The sequence below is a fragment of the Candoia aspera genome, chromosome 4 (assembly GCF_035149785.1).
Source record: "Candoia aspera isolate rCanAsp1 chromosome 4, rCanAsp1.hap2, whole genome shotgun sequence".
NCBI classification, from domain to species: domain Eukaryota; kingdom Metazoa; phylum Chordata; class Lepidosauria; order Squamata; family Boidae; genus Candoia; species Candoia aspera.
The window spans coordinates 71,262,722-71,281,292 of record NC_086156.1 but is presented as its reverse complement, the minus strand read 5'-3'; the positions used below and the strand labels follow the sequence as shown (position 1 = coordinate 71,281,292).

Genomic DNA, 18,571 nt, shown 5'->3' with positions numbered 1-18,571 from the left:
CCAGACAAATGCCCAGTCTCCCCAGCTTACAGGTGAGACTGACACTTAACTATGAAAAGTCATCTCTAGAAATTATCAATTAATGGGGCTACCACAGGCTCCCTGCCCCCCACCAGGTTCCCCAGAAAAAGCTACCCCTTCAAAGCAAGCACAGGTTTCTCCAGAGCACTGACTCCCTCACTAGACGTTTGAGTAGAAAGATAATCTTGAAACAACGGCTAATTTTTCTCCATAACTTAAATATGGAGAGCCAGAATAATGAAGCAATTATGGGATACACACTGGCTTGGGAGATGTTAGTTCAGGTCCTCAAGTAAGGACTTTCTAGGTAACTTTAGGCCAGTTACCCTTAGTCTATCTGCAGAGTATTGTGACAATACTAGAGAAGGACCATATGCATATTAGCTTGAGCAGTCACAGGATATTGTACCCTGCAAGTAATAATTACTGCTAGTATGAGATATGGTTGCTATTATCTTTGTAGGTAAAGTTCCATTAAAATATATTTGTGCTTGGAGAAAAAAATCCGAGCCACAATCACCACTCTAATCTCTTCCCTCCTTCCCCCCTCCTCCGAAAGATACAGGACCACATAATTTATCACCCTGCTTTTTCCTTTTATTTATACAAGTTAATCTTTACTTTTTTTCCCAAACAAACAACTCTTTAGAAAAAATAAACTGCCCAGGAAGATGCCCAGGCTTTTGGATAAAATAAATACATTTGGCCATTGCTATAGAATCTTCTTATAATCCACAAGTGAACTTAGGTAGGGAAAGAGGAGGGTTGGACGTTACCAGTAATAGCATCCCTCCCCACCATACGACAGACTACAGAGCACAGACAATATCACTTCAATTTTAACAGATCAGGATTTTGTGGTTTTTTTTATACAAACGATAGCATTAAAAAATTAGTCCTTCTAATAGCTCACAACCAAAACATGAACAAAAAGTAGAAAGAATTTTAAATTCTCAAAACCCCTGATTTATGAAGCAGCAAGTGGTAGCAAAGTGCAAGTGATTTTGTTTTTCATGCGCTATTGCTGTACATACATACATACATATTTATATATATTAGCAGGCAAATATACCTATATTGCACATTGGTTTCTTTCAGGGCACAATATAACGTGCCAGGATCTACATATGCTACATTGCATGGCTTGACTAATGGCTTTCTTTATGCTAAGCAATTAAGCAGGAAGACTATGTGCTAGCGCATCACGTATGAGAAGGCCAGCATGAACTTTGCATTGCATTTTCCCTTGACCCTTTAAAAAGAAGTGTATATTGATAGTCACGTCTCTCTTCAAATTTTGGAAGGAGCTCTAGAGTTTAGCTAGAAGGAACTCCAACAAAATGGAGTTGGAACTGCAGGAAACAGTCTGCTGCTTGTCACCTTTGCCATCCCATCTCACTTGAAGAAACCGCAGGGCCAAAGTGGAACAGGGGACATGAAAAGAAGTGGGTCCAGGGGTAGGGGAAAGGTTACTGTCTGGGGAAAAACAGGTATCATTTTGGCAGCTGCTCAGGCAGCAACTAAATCCTTTCAAAAGATACAAAATATATCCAGTGGGAATCAGTTGAGGCATTATGGAAATCTCATAAAGGAATGACTAAACAGATAACTAAATACAATTATTCCAATCAAACAGAGGAGGGGGCAGAAAGATCTTTGATTAGACACTTGCCAGTTAATACTACGTCCAACTGGGAAACACAGCAACACCACAGGATGTGCAAGTCGAACAAGGCAAAGCACCAGGCAGTTCATCACGCCGTGAGGGGTGGAGGCAGAAATCAGTCTCCCAGCAAGTGGCACGATTGGCAGTTTGGGTTTGGTCTTGCCAAGAGGCTGCAGCCAGCACCAACGAGTAGAGGATGAATCCCCCAGGCTCCAGTTGGCTATTCTGTTTTGGACTCCTCCAGGATCTGTGGCAAGTTTTGATCCTTCCGTGAGGCAACAGGCTTAGCTGCAGGGAGAGCTGCAGGTTCAGCACTGCCCCCACCACTGCTTCTCCCACCACTGTTGTAGTCCTGGATGGCCTTTGGCTCATTGGTGTGGTAGGAGCCCTTGTAACGGTGATGGTGAAGGTACATCAAGAGCAGGGCTGCCGCCAACAGCAGAAGCAGGAAAAAGATAACTGGGTGAGGAAAGGCAAGAGTGGGAAAAGAAAGGGAAGAATTAGAATAACTAAAAAAACCAGAGCAAGATGCAGATGGAATCTAACAGGGCTTAATATAAGCACCTCTGGGCTCCTCCCATAGCTTTCACCCTCTGTTCCACCCAGGCTACTCACCTCCAATAATGACTGCAACCCAGCCATCATCATGGATGTACAAGAAGTCCACTACAACAGGCACAGAAGACATGCAATTAAAACTAGGTTCAACATTCTGGAACCTCCTCCACCTCCAAACATTTGACCTCATTGACTCAGTCCATCTGTGGATGGTCTCTCTCCCCTTTATGAAATCTCAGGCTTTTGAGAGGTGTGTCCTCTCCTCCTAGCCACCCTACACACTTTTTCTGCCAAAGCATCTGGAGGGGGGATTCTATGGGCAAGTTCTTAGTCCAGTTTCTATGGGGAAACTCTTTGCTTTCCATATGCAGAATACCTTCCACCTTCAATTATCCTGCCTGTTACCCCAGATGATGCACACGGCTCATTCTATTTTATGTTTCCCTTTATAGGACTCCCTCTCCACTAGTTCTCAATATTATTGCACCTGTCTGAACAAAGTTCCAGGCCCAAAGGAAAAAACGGGGGTACCCCTTAGTGAAATCCTTGTCTCAAAAACAAATATTGCCCACTCTTCATTTGTGGAATTGTAGAGCAGGAACTCCAGGAGAGGAGCTCAGGTTCAGCTTTTCCAAAATTGACAGGTTAAGCTGCCTTACCTGGATCTATGTACCACGGATCAAGTTCAGGAGGCATTTTAATGTAGCTGGAAGGCATAGAGGCGCAGTTGGATTCTACCAGCTTTCCACTGATGGTATAAGGGGTGATGGGATTGCTGCCACTGGGCCGAAAGATGGTTTTCAGGGGCACAATGCTGTTGAATTTCACCCCCGAGATGCAGCCTGCGAAGCCCGGTGTATTGTATTTCTGGATTTCAGGGTCAATCATCCCTGTCTCTGTGGACAATAGCAGAGAAGAGGACCAGGATGAACAACTACTTGCTCGTTCCTCTCCTCCCCTTTTAATACATGGCAAAAGATGGAACTGAAACAAAAGGCTATTCCCTAGTAAGAGCTTCCAAAGATATGGATGCCAGGATGGGGAGGGAAAGGTAGAAAAATTACAGGAAAAAACCTTCCCCCTTCTACTCTTACACTGAGCACTATCCATTTGAAAACAAAAAAAAGATTGTAATAAGGGCTGTGAAGGCAGTAGCGGATGCTGTAATCCTAATCTGGAGAATAGAGGGAAATTCTTTTATTATCTCTTGGAAGGCAGAAAGACTAGATATTATGTAGATAGCCCACATATGGGAAAAAAACAAGATTCAATTCAGAATCTGAAAAATGTATTTTTAGTTCCAAGCCCTCTTACTGAACGTTTATATAGAGCCCATTCTCTGATGAATGCAGGGAATTGGCAAGATTGGACAAAAAGAGAAGGCAAGAAGGACCAGGGCAGAAAGGCAGTGGAAGAGAAGGCAAGCTGACACTAAGGTATTATATTAGCAAGGTAGGGAAAGTACGCAGAGCACCACTTCTGGAACTCTTTCCAACCTCTTTGCCAGCAAAGGGTATAGGAGGTATCTGGATTTTGTTCTCTGTAATGGTTATATGCCGTTTCCCTGTGCATCTTCTCTCTAGGGGCTAATCAGGGTGTGCATATACATGTTGCTTGTATTGTCTAATGTATGTTTGAGAGGGTCAAATCAGGGTGGGTGCAAAAGTATTTTCTTTGTATGGGGAGGGCGGGAGGAGAGAAAGAGAGAGAGAGAGAGAGAAGATCTAATCTGGATGGGTTCTTAAGTGCTGTCACTGTTTCTATGCATTCATTGATTGATTGGTTTATAGATTACGTGCCATCAAGTTGTTTTCAACTCTTAGCGACCACATAGATAGATAGATCTTCTCCATCACAATCCATCCCTAACTTGTTCTTTCAAGTCTCTCAATGGTGCAATCATTGCCACTATAACTGAGTCCACCTTGCTGCTGGTCATCCTCTTCTCTCTCCTTCCACCTTTCCCAGCATTAGAGCCTTTTCCAGAGAGCTGAGTCTTCGCATGATGTGTCAGAAGTAGGATAATTTGAGCCAAGTGATGTACTGTATGCTTTGAGTGAAAACCCTGGGTTGATTTGTTCAGTGATCCATTGGTTTGTTTTCTTGGCTGTCCATGGTGTCAGGAGCCTTCTCCAACCTCAAAGTTCAAAAGCATCTATACTCTTCCTATCCTGCTTCTTCAAAGTCCAACTTTTGCTTCCAAAGAGTGTTACAGGGAATACCATGGCTTACACAATTCTGATCTTTCTAGGTATAGACACATCACAGCATTTGAGTATCTTTTCCAAGGCCTTCATGGCTGCTCTACTGAGTGCTAGCCTGCGGCATATTTCTTTTTTTATGTATATAGTAATTTTAATAAAAATTACAATTGCAACAATAAAAACTAATACAAACTAAAAAAATTAAAAAGAAAAAGAAAAAAATAGAAGGTGCAGAAAAGAAAAATAGAAAAGAAAAAATAAGAATATAGTAAAGAAAAAGAAAAGAAATATGTAAAGAAATGAGTTCCCCCTTCATCACAACTATAAACAATTTTGGTAACTTATCACCTTCTCTTGAAATACAACAAATGATCTCTTCTTCCCATATCCCATCTCTTATCTATAAACAAATCCTTAAAACCTCGTCATTTCAATCTTGATGTCAGCAAAAGTCCATTAAAGGTTACCAGAGATAACAACATATCTATTTTAACCTTGATCAAATAAGACAACTTTATATTCCTTCCTTTTACTTTTAACAATCTTGATCTTTAGTCTCTTCAAATAACGTCCTAGAACTTGATTTCTTTTCATTTTTTCTTTGTCCCTTCTTACAAAATTCTTCAAAGCTTTAGCAAGCCTCTTTTGTAAATCCAATATAGGAAAGTTATCCAGGTAACTCTCTTGGTTTATTGTTTATGTATCCCTTTTAATTACTAAGACATCAGCTGGTTTCTTTTGTATGTCCAGTGTAGCATCTTTTTCCATATCATTCTGGTAGTCTGTCATTTTTAAATCCACTTTCAGATCAGTCTCAATCTTATCAGGTAAAACTTGTTCCTCTTCCACAACACGTGATCGACACAATTGAAGGTTTCTGTATAACCAATGAAGCACATACTGACTTCTTTGGTATTCCTTGGCTTTTTCAGTTATCCAGTGTGCATCAGCAATAACGTCTTGTGTTTCTCAGCCTTTTCTAAAGCCAACTTGAACATCCGGCATCTCTTTTTCCATGTATGCATGGGGAGGTCTAATTTGGATGGGTACATGTGTATTGCCTCTGTGGGTGTGAAGGTTTAATCAGGCCAGGTGTGTATGTGTTGGGTATGTATATGTTCTCTCCCTCCTGTTACATCTGGGGGTAGGAATGTGCACTGGGAAGCACAGGGCAGGCTGTATATGCTCCACTCTGCATCATATAACCAGGAAGTGGGGGAGGGGCTTAACAGTGGAGCAATCAGCAACATTCTAAGCCACTGCCTTGGAGGGGTGGACTGAGGAATTTTTTCTGATTTTTTTTCTCTAAATATGGCCCGTTCTCAGACTCAATATTTATTTTGCTGGCTTCTGGTTACAAATCAGGAAAGGATCCCTTTTCCTTTTCTTTGGCTGTTACTGATGGATTCACATTGTCTGCCAAAAGTCTTGTCCCCGTTATAACACCCAACCTTTTCCATCTGATGGCATGCTGAGCTGGGGATGATGGCATTAGTAATACAAGGTATTGAGTTATGGGAAGCAATGTTAGATCCTTCCAGAACTACCATTACATTCTGCAGGATCACCTTGTAGTTGCTAGACCATTTTGGTTTCTTCATATTTTTTTATTCATACTTTTAATCTGCCCAATAACAAGGTTCTCCTGGCAACAGACTGCAAACTACAGTAATAATAATAACAATAGTCTGTGTATGTTTTACAAACTTTTGTAAAGGTGCTGGCATCTAGCCAGCCTTGGGTAATCTTAGAAAAAAAGCTAAACAGGATCAAACCTAGTTAGCACTTGGATGGGAAATCACCAAGAAATCCCAGGTTTATAGGCTAGATTGGGAAAATGCTGGGAAACTGCAAACGTATCCCAGAAGAAGGCAATGCCAAACCACTTCTGGGCTGTTATCAATAAAACCACTGTTGTCACAAGGTCTGCATGGACACATCCATATTGTTACCATGTATAAAGAAATCACATTTGTTTTGTTTTGCTTTCTCCACTCTATTTTGGAACTGACACCAACTGAACTGTTTTGCTAACAGGGCACTGCAGACACAGAGGATAGGAAACAGTAGGAAGAAACCAGAGAGATGAAAGAAAGAAGATAATGTTCCTGAAGTTGAAGACAAGAATGCATTTTGCTTTAGAAACATAAAAAGATAGGGTTGCCACGAAAAATAGGTAAACACCCTAAGAAAATGGCAATGGGCCAAGGGCATCGAGAATGGGCAAGACCCATGGCTCTTACTCACCCATGAAACGGCCAAGATAGAGCGCCTTGGGAGAATCAAGTTTGCTGTCCACAAAGACGGAGAATTGATTTATCATGATAGGATAATAATCCAACTAGGTGAGAGAGAGAGAGAGGAGATGAAAGCTCCATTTGGAAGATGCTCCAAAGTCCAAAAGGGAGTTGTAGGCACTTGTACATGAATGCTTTCTGTTCAGGGAAGACCTACTTACCACTGAAAAGAGAACTTTTAACTGCCCTCTTCTCTACTTAACCAAGAACCATAATGCCATCCCAAAACTTTTTTTTACCAAGCCCGCCTGATGCATAAAAAAACTCCAGTTACCTGTGTGTATAAAGTCCGATTCACACGAGTAATATTGATTCTGTGTGGCTGCCCATCAGCCACTGAGCGTGTGCTCAGGGTCAAGCTGAAAGGGAAGATCCCCAGTTGGTAACGTAACTGTAGGGTTCCTGTGAGAAAAGCATTAACAGGTACAAGGTGACTAAGAGTTCAGTCCCAGCACACTTATGCAACAGAGTCAGAGAAAAATCACCCACCAAACCATTGGGAAGACAGAATATAGCTTCAGTTTATGAATTGGAATCCTTCTATATTTAAGAAGATATGATCTCTGCTGGATCTGGACAAAAGATCCACTGAGTACACCATTTTGTTTCCAACATGGCCTTCAGATTTCTTTGGGGAATCAACACTATACAGGACACTCTACACAATGCTTTTTAGTTATCACTAACAACCGCCAGTAGTTTCTTTCATTAAACTTGCAAAAAAACCCTCTCCAAATAGCGACCATCATTGTATCATATAGCACTGACTTCTATAATACTGCAACAATAGCAGCATCATATTTTGTCTGTCCTGTTTGTTAACAGTAAATTCCACTGGAGGGGGTGGAAGTGGGGAGGAGAGAATTTGTCCAATTTATGAAAGCCTTTAACAATTTGATAAATGTCTGACATGTCAAAATTGGGCCATCTTTTGTATGAAAATGATGCCAATGTTTTATGGTTTACATTTTGATCACTTTGGACATCTTATTTTCTAACTTCCAACACTCTTTTAAGACAGGATAACCAGAACTTATCACTGGAGGTACACAGTATTATTGTCCAGTACCGTCCATTTAATTTTCAGTCTCTTTCTTAATGTTTCCTAGCGTGGACACTGCCTTTTTGTTGTTTCTGCAAACTCAACTGACAGTCTCACTGAGACATATGCCAAAAGCTCCCTGAGGAAAACCATCATAGAAATAAAATAAAAAGTAAACATAAATATGTGCTTCCAGATGACATTTTTATTGCACAAGCCACACTCTTTTGGGAAATATTACAAGAGAGCCAGATTTCATCAATTATTTTCTTTTCAGAGAAAATCCATTAAGAAGTTGATGAAATAGTCATAAGTCAAATAGTCTTAGTGTTAAGGGTTGATCATTGGGAGTATCCTGACAGAGGGTTCCTCTCACTGGGTAGGACAATCTGACATTTTTAACCAACATCTCTAATGTAAACACCTGAAAGGAGTTTTGGGGGAGACAGTGGGATAGTGCCTCCTTCCCAAGGTACTGGAAGGTGAGAAAGGACTTCCTCTTTCTGCTTAGAGACAGGAAAGGAATGGAAAGTATGCGCAGTGCAGACCTCAGAAGAAGAAGGAAGTGCCAAGTCCCCAAAGCATCAGGAAGCTACCCGAGTCACGCTTACCATCCTCACGGATCAAAATGGCCATGAAGTCACGGACAAAGGTGCTGACGTAAAGGAGAACCGCGGGGGCTGAAGTGGTGCGGAAGTTGAGTCCCACTTCCTCCCCTGTCACATTGTAGCCAGGGAGTGGCTGAAGCGGTTGATGGAGTATGTTGGCAAATTCCTGTACCACATACAAGGGTGTTGTTAGGATATTGTAGCGCACCCATGTGCCTTGTTCAAAGTAGGCACCAATGTCTGCCAAGAAACAACAAAACAAGGCAATTGTTAGGAGAAACAAAGTCCAGCAAGGAGAGAACTGTTTTCATGTTCAGCCTCTCTTGCTACTCATTCAAACTCTTCTGCAGCCTTCCCCCTCTTTCTGGCCCTGGTGGCTGCTGGATTACTTTCCCGCCAGCATAGTCCAGTACATCCAAAGGACGTCAGGCCGGGGAAGGCTGCTGAGGCAGGTTATGCCAGCCCACCTGTCCTTAGTCCCAGCTCTTACCATGATTGCAGAAAGGTCCTTCAAAGGCAGAGACTGTGCAGTTGCAAGTGTAGTGGCTATAGTGCTCCCAACAGATGCCATGATTCTGGCATGGCACCAAGGGGTTCCGGCAATGCCCGGTACAGTTTACCAGAACCCCTTCTGTTTCATTGGCTTTCCCCTCCAGGTTTAGGGTCACCCCATTCATGTGCAGACCTCGCAAGCACCCCAAGAAGGGATGCAAGTTGTATTCAGCAGATCCTACAAAGGGAAAAATAAATGGCTGAATTTAAAAATATAGGAGAAGTCTAGCTAGCTTAAGACAAGAGTTTATCTTGCTTAGCAACCTGTTGCCAACAGGTTTCAACCAAATACTTCTGAAAAACTTATTGGGTTGGATCCTGGAAGTTTCCAAAAGGCCTATCTTCTTCTACCTAATCCAGTGGCTCAGCAGACTTCATACACTGTTGAAGAATATATTTTTGTATTTCTATTTATCTACTGCCAGTCAAGTTCATTGGGTGACTCCAATCCTAAAATCAATGACAGGACATAGGGATTGCTTTTAAGTATTCCACCTTTCCCAGACTAAGAAAATACTCCTGTCCAAAACCCCGCTGAGCACCTGCTACTCAGTTGATAAAAGGTGGATCTGGGCCTACTGGACGGGTTTTTTGTGTGTGATTTACAGAAATGACTTCTGATTCACAGTTGTTTGAATACCAGTAAGCAGGAACAAAATGAATTAACTCCTGCCCTAAATACACTGTTGGTATGGAAACACCTGGGACTAATTAGAAGTGTTTTTTTTTAAAGTAAAAGGACTTGAGTTCTGCTCAGTTCACTAATAAAAGGAAATTCCAAGGTTCAAAATTCTGCCACCAGTATGTATTCCTTTGCATCAAGTTCTACGTGTGCATCTCAGAATAATTACCTGTCCTGCTCTCCACAAAACCTAAAAGCTCCTACCACTACTATAGGCAAAACTGAGTTAAATCAATGGTCCAGTTTGATTTCTCTGATGAGAAGCAGAGAAAAACTTCTCTTTTTAAACAATCTACATAACAGGCCTAAGCCATTACAGTCCCAGATGCTAATTATCCTCTGCAAAGAAGGCCCATGTGCTTTAGCTTTGCTCAAGCAAATTTTGTTTGCTAGGAGCTGCAATTTCTTTTCTATTTTATGGACGATTCAAGGGACAGGTGATATTAGTAAAATAATAGGTTTTGTTCAGTTCAGGATCTGGGGCTTGAATTAGTTTAATTCAGTTCAATTCTCTAGTTGAATTAAAATGGGTGTTTTTAGTTCACTTTTTAACTAGAAACAGCCATTTTAATTCAACTAGACTTAACATGCCTATTTTGCTCACTGTTTTGGCAGTATGATCTTTACTGGGGGAAAGAGGCTGGAGGACACTTAGCTATCTGCTTTAGTGTTAGTTCCTCATAGTCTCTAGCTTTGGTTCTACCGATTTTATGTGCCCTCCACTACTTCACCACGAGCCAATCCTTTCAGTCAAATGCCCAAAGAGTATATGCTATGTTTGTTTGTTTGTTTATTTAATCAGTTAATTAAAAGATTTCTGTGACTGCCTATCTTTAAAACCTAACTCTGGGCAGCTCACAACAAGAATAAAACCTCAGAACTATTAAAAAAAACCATACAAACATAAACCATAAAACAAATCCAAAAACCTGGTGCCTCAGTCATCCCCTTAGGATGCCTCAACCACCACCCAAGACACCCTCACTCTATCCCAGCGCCTGGGTAAAAACCCAGGTCTTGATAGCCTTCCAGAAGGCTAAAGTGTGTGGGGTGGGTGGCTGCCAGATCACCAGGGGGAGAGTGTTCCATATGGTAAGGGCAGCCACGGAGAAGGCACACTTCCAAGGTCCCACTAGATGGCAACATTTCAGGGAAGTGGAACGTGCCTACCCTATCCAATCTGGTAGAATAGGCAGATCCTCTCAGGGAGAGGCGGTCCCACAAATAACCTAGTCCTGTGCCACATAGGGCTTTAAAGGTGATAACCAGCACCTTGACTTGCACCCAAAAGGAAACTAGGAGCCAGTGCAGCGCATGCAACAGAGGTTTATGTTCAAATTATATGCTCCATCATCCACCAATTTATATTATTACAGATAATTCATTTACTGCGTAAAAGATACTGTCTCTTGGGAAACTGGACTCACAGTCTGAAATGTGACATTCTATTAATCAAGAAGTCCTTTACCAAGTGACTATTTTGATGTAATTAGCCTTCATAACTATTCCATGGGGTGCTCTACAACATAGTCTCTCACACACACACATGCACATCCTCACTCACCCACATAGAGTGGTTTAGTGAGGTTCAAATGGATAAAACTCTGGGGTGGTGCTGCTCGCACCACCCATGGAAACCGGTCAACTTGTAGCCGAGCAAGTTTGACGTTGATCTCTGCCTTCACTTCGTGCCACTCATTGTCATTGAAGGGCATCTTCGAGTGCACTGTTAAATTCTCATCCCCATTTCCAATGTTGTAAGCAAAGACCAAGTCTTGGGAAGCTAGGAAGGAGTGAGAGAATTGGAGAGTTACAGAACCATCTCAAGTCTACCTGAAAGGCGGATCTCTGCTGCTTCAGATATTTTTGCCAAGGCATTTAAACCTTTCAAGAAAGTCAGTATATTGAGGAGAGTGCTGCCTTATTCACCAGCTGAACAAAGGCATTAGTAAAAAATGGAGGGGCATTTTTTTCAGGGCCCCCCACATCTCTCGGTGGTATCTCAGAGGTCTGCAGACAAATGAGTCTTAGGATGTTTCATAAGTGCAACCTCCCTTGTTCCTATATCCTTAATGCTCTCCCATTGCATAAACCACCCACTAAGAACATTACAGAAAATCTCCTGTTTCAGCAACTGTCCTTACATCAATGGCATTAACCCACACTTAGGCAAAAATGAAACAACTAGAGCAGGCTTTACCAGACTGGCAACCTCCAGATGAATGTTAAGTACAAGCTGGGGAAGGCTGGCTCTTTGATTTACTGCCAACCCAACTGCTAATGACTAGAAACAGTATTAAAAACATGCCAACAAGACTCCTGGGAGTTGTAGTCTCAATGATGTGAAGAAAACCAGTTTCAGAAAAGTACCACAAATAAACAGAAAAGATGTTAAATTGTGTTAAAAGCAAAATGCATGCCCCACTGGACCCTAAATTCCATACTGTTGAGCTCCACGCGGATATAGTTCCTCGGGCCCACATTCTCTAGGAAAGTGCCTGATGGGGCAGAAGTCTTGAAGAAGAAACTGATATCAAGACTGTAGTTGACCTTGAAGGTGGGAAAGAGCAAAGCTGTTCCCCTGATGAAGGACACTGCATTCCAGGAGTTGCCTGCAAGTCATGAGAAAATACAGTAAGAAAATTTTCATTCCATTGTCTTTTACGCTGAGTTGATAACTTGGTTAAGGGATATATTTTTGTTGTGTTTGTGGCTGTTTGTACTCCTTGGCTAGGGCTGTCTCATAATGATGTCACTGGAGAGAAAGAGCTTCTATCCATTTTTCTGCTTTTAAAGGGATGGGGGGATTTTTAAAAATAATCTAGTTTTTCTATATCTATACAAGGCTTTTTTTCTGTTGTTTCCCACCAAGAAGCAATAGGAAATATCACCATCATTTTGTTTTGTATTTCCTGCTGAATTTCATCAGCACAATCTTAAGGGTCTCTGGGGGCTACAAAAATGGGGCTGGATGGTATACAACCCATAAGCTTGAGGATTCCCACCCCAGTCTGGCAGATCCATAAGAAAAAGACCACTACATCATCTCCCACTCTGTCCACTACTCACGGTCTCCATAGCAACGCAATGGACCCACGTAGAACTGAGCCTCTGATCCAGTGCGGTTTGTATCGCTCACCACAACTTGTGTGACTGGAAGATGGTCTACAAAATTCAGGAGCCCTTTATCTGCTCGCCTAGAATACGGAATGGGAAACAGACCCCCACCATTCATTAGAAATACCCAGTTTCAATTCACAATACTTAAATCACCCAGACCCCTGGGAGAGAGGGTAGAACCAAATCTCACCACATCATGTGTTCAGCATCACAGTTGCAATAGAAAAGGGGATTAGCACAACTCTTCTCCATGCCACACGCACAGCGTCCCAGCCCTGGCGGAGATCCACCCCAGTAATAATGGCGCTCTGCATTTCGTCCCATCCAGAAACTCAGTGGCATCCCAGCTAAGAGAGAACAAGGCAGAACATAAATTGGAGAGGAAAGTCCCCATAGATTTCTGCTGACTCAGACCAAAGGGTTCACTTAAATTCCACAGTAGCCATCAAGATGTTTCTGGGATTATCACAAATTCATGGGGTGCCTTATTGGGGTTGCAAAAAAACATGCGGTCTCCTCCTCCTACTAGCACCTGACATCTGGTATCTAGTATCAGTTGGTAAATCACATAATTCATATCACTTTTCTCCACATCACAATTAATTTCACTGAACATTTATCATGTTCCCTTACTTACCTTTTTCCCCTAAATTAAAAAGTTCCAACACTTAGGACTAGCCTTCCCAACCTTCAGATGTGATGGGGTCGCTCACACCCAGAATTCCTAGCACATCTAGAGGGTGGGAAGGTGAAAAGGTTGTTTCAGTAGAGAAGGGTCCAGCTCCTTAATGAGTTTTTCTCAACCACTTTCAGCTACAGTTGATTGTTTTTACAATAGGGCAAACAGAATCGCATATGGTATTAAAACACGACTTTTAACATTAAAAATAGATTAAAGTTAATATACCCATTCTTTTGCTCTCAGTCCCATTCCTAATAATTTGTAGCATGCGATATGTTTTATTTTTCCTTCTGTTCATACTGTGTTAATGTTTTGTTAAGCTATCCATCAGAACTCCAAGTTCTCTTTTCAGTTCTACCCCATCCCACCCACATTGCCAAATTTTGTGACTACGCTGCAGATATGTAACTGATATAGTTTAGTAACCTGAATTTAACATTCAGGTTTCAGCTTATATTCTAAAGGAGAAGAATAGTATGTCAGCAATAGTAAGAGGGCTCAGTGGAATTATGGAACAAATATCCAGGGGTGAATGCATTCCACTGCTTTGAATGGTCCCTCACCTTTCTCTCAGCTGAAAAGCAAAATAAGTTATCCAAAATAAACAACTATAATCTATTAATGTCAAAATATATTCCTAGCACTTGCTCATAGCATGTGTGCAAATCCATACCACCCTTACAATGAAAGAATGCCATGCATACTCACTCTGGGTGTTGAGGAGGCGAGAGAAGTAACAGTGGAATTCAATTTGCTGCTCACAGTACTCAGAGGCATTTGCCAGAGCTGACACTTCCCCCCATGATGCATTCCAGTAGTCAACTGTGCCCAGGAAAGGCCTTTCTGGGCTGTAGCCTGTTACTTTTGTGAGCCAATGACGATTATGACGAACGATGGTCCATGCACGGTCCTCTGGAAAGCAAAAGGGGACGGGCAACAATTCAAACTGAGGATCTCCTCCATCTAGCTGAAAAATTTCTGGATGGGCCTACTTCAAATCCCAGAATTCCCAGGCAGCATAGGTATTACTGAGAATTCTGGGAGTTGATGTCCACACATCTGGAGATTGCCTGAAAATCAGGAAACCCTCATCTAGCAGATACAATTGCCTCTTCTCTTTTCTCTTTCAAAACTCACAGAGGGGAGGGGAGAAATATTTCTGAGGGCAGTTGCATAATCTTCTCAAATTCACTCAGAGCCAAACTCCAAATCTCTAGGAGAAGAGTTTTCAGACCACAAATATGTGTTCTAGATAGCATTTCAATGCCCCTGAGACAAGGGGAAAGTCTGAATTCCCATCCATTACCCATACCTCTCATGTCACAATAGGCGGTAAAAGGTTTGAGGGGCCCGCTGCCATCTGGATCAATGGTGTAGTTTCCAGACACTTTCCCCCTGAGTCGATAAGCTTCACAGCTTTCCTTGTAAACAGCTGTGAGAGAAAGAAGGAAGTGAGAAAGCTATCCACATTCAGAAGCCCTTTAAATCCTCCCTCACCCCACCACCAGGCTCACGAGTATGGCAGGTCTCCCCCATGTAACCCGTCAAGTCACAGATACATGTGAAGTCATCCCAGGACTGGATGCATCGACTGCCATGTTCGCACATGTTGGGGGTACACCTGGGACAAGAGAAAAAGCAAGTCATCGCTGTAAATTGGAACTCCTCCTCCACGCTTTTGAGAAATGTGGCTCCTTTTTTTCTGATCCATGTGCAGGACACTTCTTCAAAAAATGTCAAATGTTATAAAATGTCCAGCTGTGTCCATCTGGCCTATTACATGTGTTATGAACTAAGATATCCCCTATTTCACTGATTTTCAACCTACTCTCCCCTTGAAGATCTAACATTAACCATTAAACATTATCTAGATCCTGGTTTGCATTATTTCTAGTCTGATCAGCCATGGCATCATTAACTATATTTTCTTGTTCTTTATTACTGAATTTTTTTATTTTATTTTATACCATCTCCTCACATCGGGAGGATGGAATTTGAATTTGAATAAGAATGTGGCATCTTATCGGAAAAGGCAGTTGTTCATCTATCTTTTCATATATCAATTTGTTTTCCATAGCATCCAATTATTAGTTTGAACTATATTAAACCTTTGTATTTCATGTTTTTGATTAGCTGAGCAAGTTTCTCAGTCCACTTTACCTCCTGTGTCAAAAGGAGGGCAAGTTCTGCCACCCTGATCATACTAATCTTCCTTCTTTTCTTGTCTCAGAGTTGTTAATAGTAATCTGGTTTGAAATATCATCTCATCAACAACTGAGCTGATGACCTATTATCCAATCCAAAAGTATTCTGTTTTTGACAAGGCAGGGGCCCCCTGTAAATATCTGCCTTGAGGACAACTGTTATCCTACCGCCCTAGGCATGGAGCTCCATGGAACAGCTAAGTGCTGAATAAAGAAATCCTTTAGGATTTCTACAAAACTGATATTTATTTGTTTGTTTGTTACCTTTCTTTCACCTAACTCAAAGCAGCATAGAGAAGGCTCCTAATTTTATTTATTTATTCTTGTCATATTTATACCCACATGATCCTGACACACTGGCCTATGCAGGCACTGGCGAGATTGAAACTTGCTTAGATTCAGCAACAGTGCCCTTATAAGATCATTCTCTGAGTTCTAACCATACTGCTGCTACAAATCAGAAGTGCACCGGGGATGTTCCATGGATCTCTCATTCCCACCATCACTGCCAATTTAAGATCCAGCTGTGCCCACCCGTATTTTCCATTCTCACAGACATACCTATCTGTGATGCCACACACGTTGAAGTACACCTCAAAGTACTTGCCAAGCCGATGCTGACGAACCATGTCCAACTCTATGGGCTGCCGATCCACACTGACCATCTGCATGCATCCATGGAAAGCTGTCTGGTTGGACAGGCAGCCAGTTCGTAGTGCTGGCTTGGGGCACCCTAGAGAACATCAGCCCAGCCAGATATGTGCAAGAGAGAGATACAGAGATTATACTTACCTTAATGGATTGGATCCATATTAAATTTTATTTGGCAAACAATGGGCCTCAGGGGCCACTGATTACAATGGATCTCCTCTAAGTAACCCTAAGCCCAGATCCAGACAATGAAATCAAGCAAATATTTTGTAGAAGTGATACCCCACCCTCATAATTTTTAATTAATCATTAGGTTGTGCAGTGCTTTAGTCTTGAATGCAAAAGGGTGCTTTAGAGCATGTGGGGATGCAAACATAGCACTACCTATTTGCAACTCTTTAAAAAGATGTGCTTTTTCCTAGGAACACACAACCGAATAGATTATTCTTTTCCCTTGACAATGCAATTTTGTTCAGTCCATAATCCTGCTTTCTATCACCCTGAAATTGTTCACATACCTTCAAACTTAACCATCCAGTAATTCCGACTTACAGCTTTTAATTAAAATATATAAATAAATAAAAAGGAAGTACTGATTCTGAGAATCCAAATGCTAAGTTGTGCAGAATTGTGGTACATATATGGCCTGGTTGCTCTCTATACCTGGAAAGCTGTGCATCCCAGGCTTTGCAGAGGCTTTGTCTCCTTTAATACTCATCTTCAAAATCTCTACATCTACACAGCCCACTCCTAGGCAGACAGAAACCACTGCCAATTGTAATACACCTTAGACTAGTCTTCCCCATTTGAATGTTCTTCAGATGTATTAGATTTCAACTCTTACAGTCAAGTGCATCTAAAAATCACCAGGCTATGGAAGCCTGTCTCAGCCTTTTCCCCATAATCTGTTAACAATTCACTACCTACCTCCAAAGAAGTACTGGTTCCCAGTGCGCAACTGGATGTCTCGATCCACACGGAAGCTAGCATCATTCTGGTCATCAATAGTGATGACAGCCGAGGATTCTCGTACTATCAAGGACACTGAGTGCCAGAAACCATCATTAAGACGATAGCCTGAGAATGGAAGGATACAAGAACTTAAGAACAAGTGGTAGGATTGTGAGAAAACAGTTCCTTACTTGCCACCCCTTAAGACTTTACCCTCCCATTGAAACCACAGGCCTTAAGATCCATAAAGCCTGCCGCCAAAAATCTTGTTTCCTTGAGTTGGCTGGACATTTTGCTTTTGTCTGTTATGAGGAATATATATTTTAAAGACTAGCTAGAATGCATTATCCCCATCACACTTCTAAGCCAATCATTTTGCACCTTCACCTCAAAAGAACCGCAAAGATTACAAGCGGTTTTGCATACTCAGAATAGTATCCAATGGCCTAACAATTTGCCTGACAAGCTTAACCATGGGGAGCTAGTATCCCATATATATAAACTAACCCAGTCAATAGCAGGATTAAAAGGGACTTGCTTTACACCCAAACAGATCCAATTTAGGCAGTGAAATTAATTCTCCAAGCCAGCTAGAGTTTCTAAATAGGCTGAGTTTCTTTGAGAATGTCATCTCAAAGCTCATTTTATATTTCACTTCCCATAGCCACACGGGGTGTATAGAAGTAGGGCAGAAAAGAGTCAAAGTGGGTAGAACTCCTCCAACTCCAACTGCAAGGGCAACAACCCCAATAAGCACCACAGATTGATTATATATATATATATATATATATATATATATATATAATATATAATATATAATTAAGGAATTTTTTAAAAAAATAAACAATACAAGCTTTGAAAGAGAAAAGTAAGGTAAGTAAAGAAAAGTAATAAGTAAATGAAAAAAAGTGTGAAGAAATAGAAAAAAGGAAGAGAAGAGAAAAGAAGAGAAGAGAAGAGAAAAGAAGAGAAGAGGTTATAAAGAAGCGGCTTCTGGTCTTAACAGCAGTTACAAGTACATTTATATTTTACCTTCTGTCTCTCTAAGATTACAACATAATTTCCTTCTTTCCATTGTCTACCCTTCCTAATCATTAAACCCATAAATCACAAGTTCATTTTTTTCTTTTTTCCACCAAAAGTCCATAAGGGGTTTCTAGTCACTAACACATGTAGTTATTGTCCTTTCTCTAATCAAACAAGTCAATTTTGCCATCTCTGCTAATTCTGTCATCTTCACCAGCCATTCCTCCATTGTGGGTATTTCAAAGTCTTTCCATTTTTGTGCATATAATAATCTTGTGCCAATTATCATATAAGGGCCACAGATGTT

At 41.3% G+C, this 18,571-nt stretch overlaps 1 protein-coding gene across 1 annotated transcript in view; it reads right to left on the bottom strand.

Moving 5' to 3' along the window:
• Positions 1–477: 477 nt before the first annotated feature.
• Positions 478–18,571, bottom strand: part of CNTNAP1 (contactin associated protein 1) — a 56,383-nt gene continuing 38,289 nt past the window's right edge. Inside the window, exons 10-25 of the mRNA XM_063302051.1 lie at positions 17,215–17,364; positions 16,198–16,369; positions 14,947–15,053; positions 14,745–14,864; positions 14,141–14,344; positions 12,941–13,097; positions 12,700–12,827; positions 12,075–12,242; positions 11,195–11,413; positions 8,887–9,126; positions 8,400–8,636; positions 7,021–7,148; positions 6,697–6,790; positions 2,905–3,141; positions 2,303–2,353; positions 478–2,146 (exon numbers count right to left, since the gene is read on the bottom strand). Of these exons, the coding sequence (XP_063158121.1) occupies positions 1,908–2,146; positions 2,303–2,353; positions 2,905–3,141; positions 6,697–6,790; positions 7,021–7,148; positions 8,400–8,636; positions 8,887–9,126; positions 11,195–11,413; positions 12,075–12,242; positions 12,700–12,827; positions 12,941–13,097; positions 14,141–14,344; positions 14,745–14,864; positions 14,947–15,053; positions 16,198–16,369; positions 17,215–17,364 (2,651 nt within the window). The 3' untranslated portion in view covers positions 478–1,907. The remainder of the gene's footprint in view (positions 2,147–2,302; positions 2,354–2,904; positions 3,142–6,696; positions 6,791–7,020; positions 7,149–8,399; positions 8,637–8,886; positions 9,127–11,194; positions 11,414–12,074; positions 12,243–12,699; positions 12,828–12,940; positions 13,098–14,140; positions 14,345–14,744; positions 14,865–14,946; positions 15,054–16,197; positions 16,370–17,214; positions 17,365–18,571) is intronic.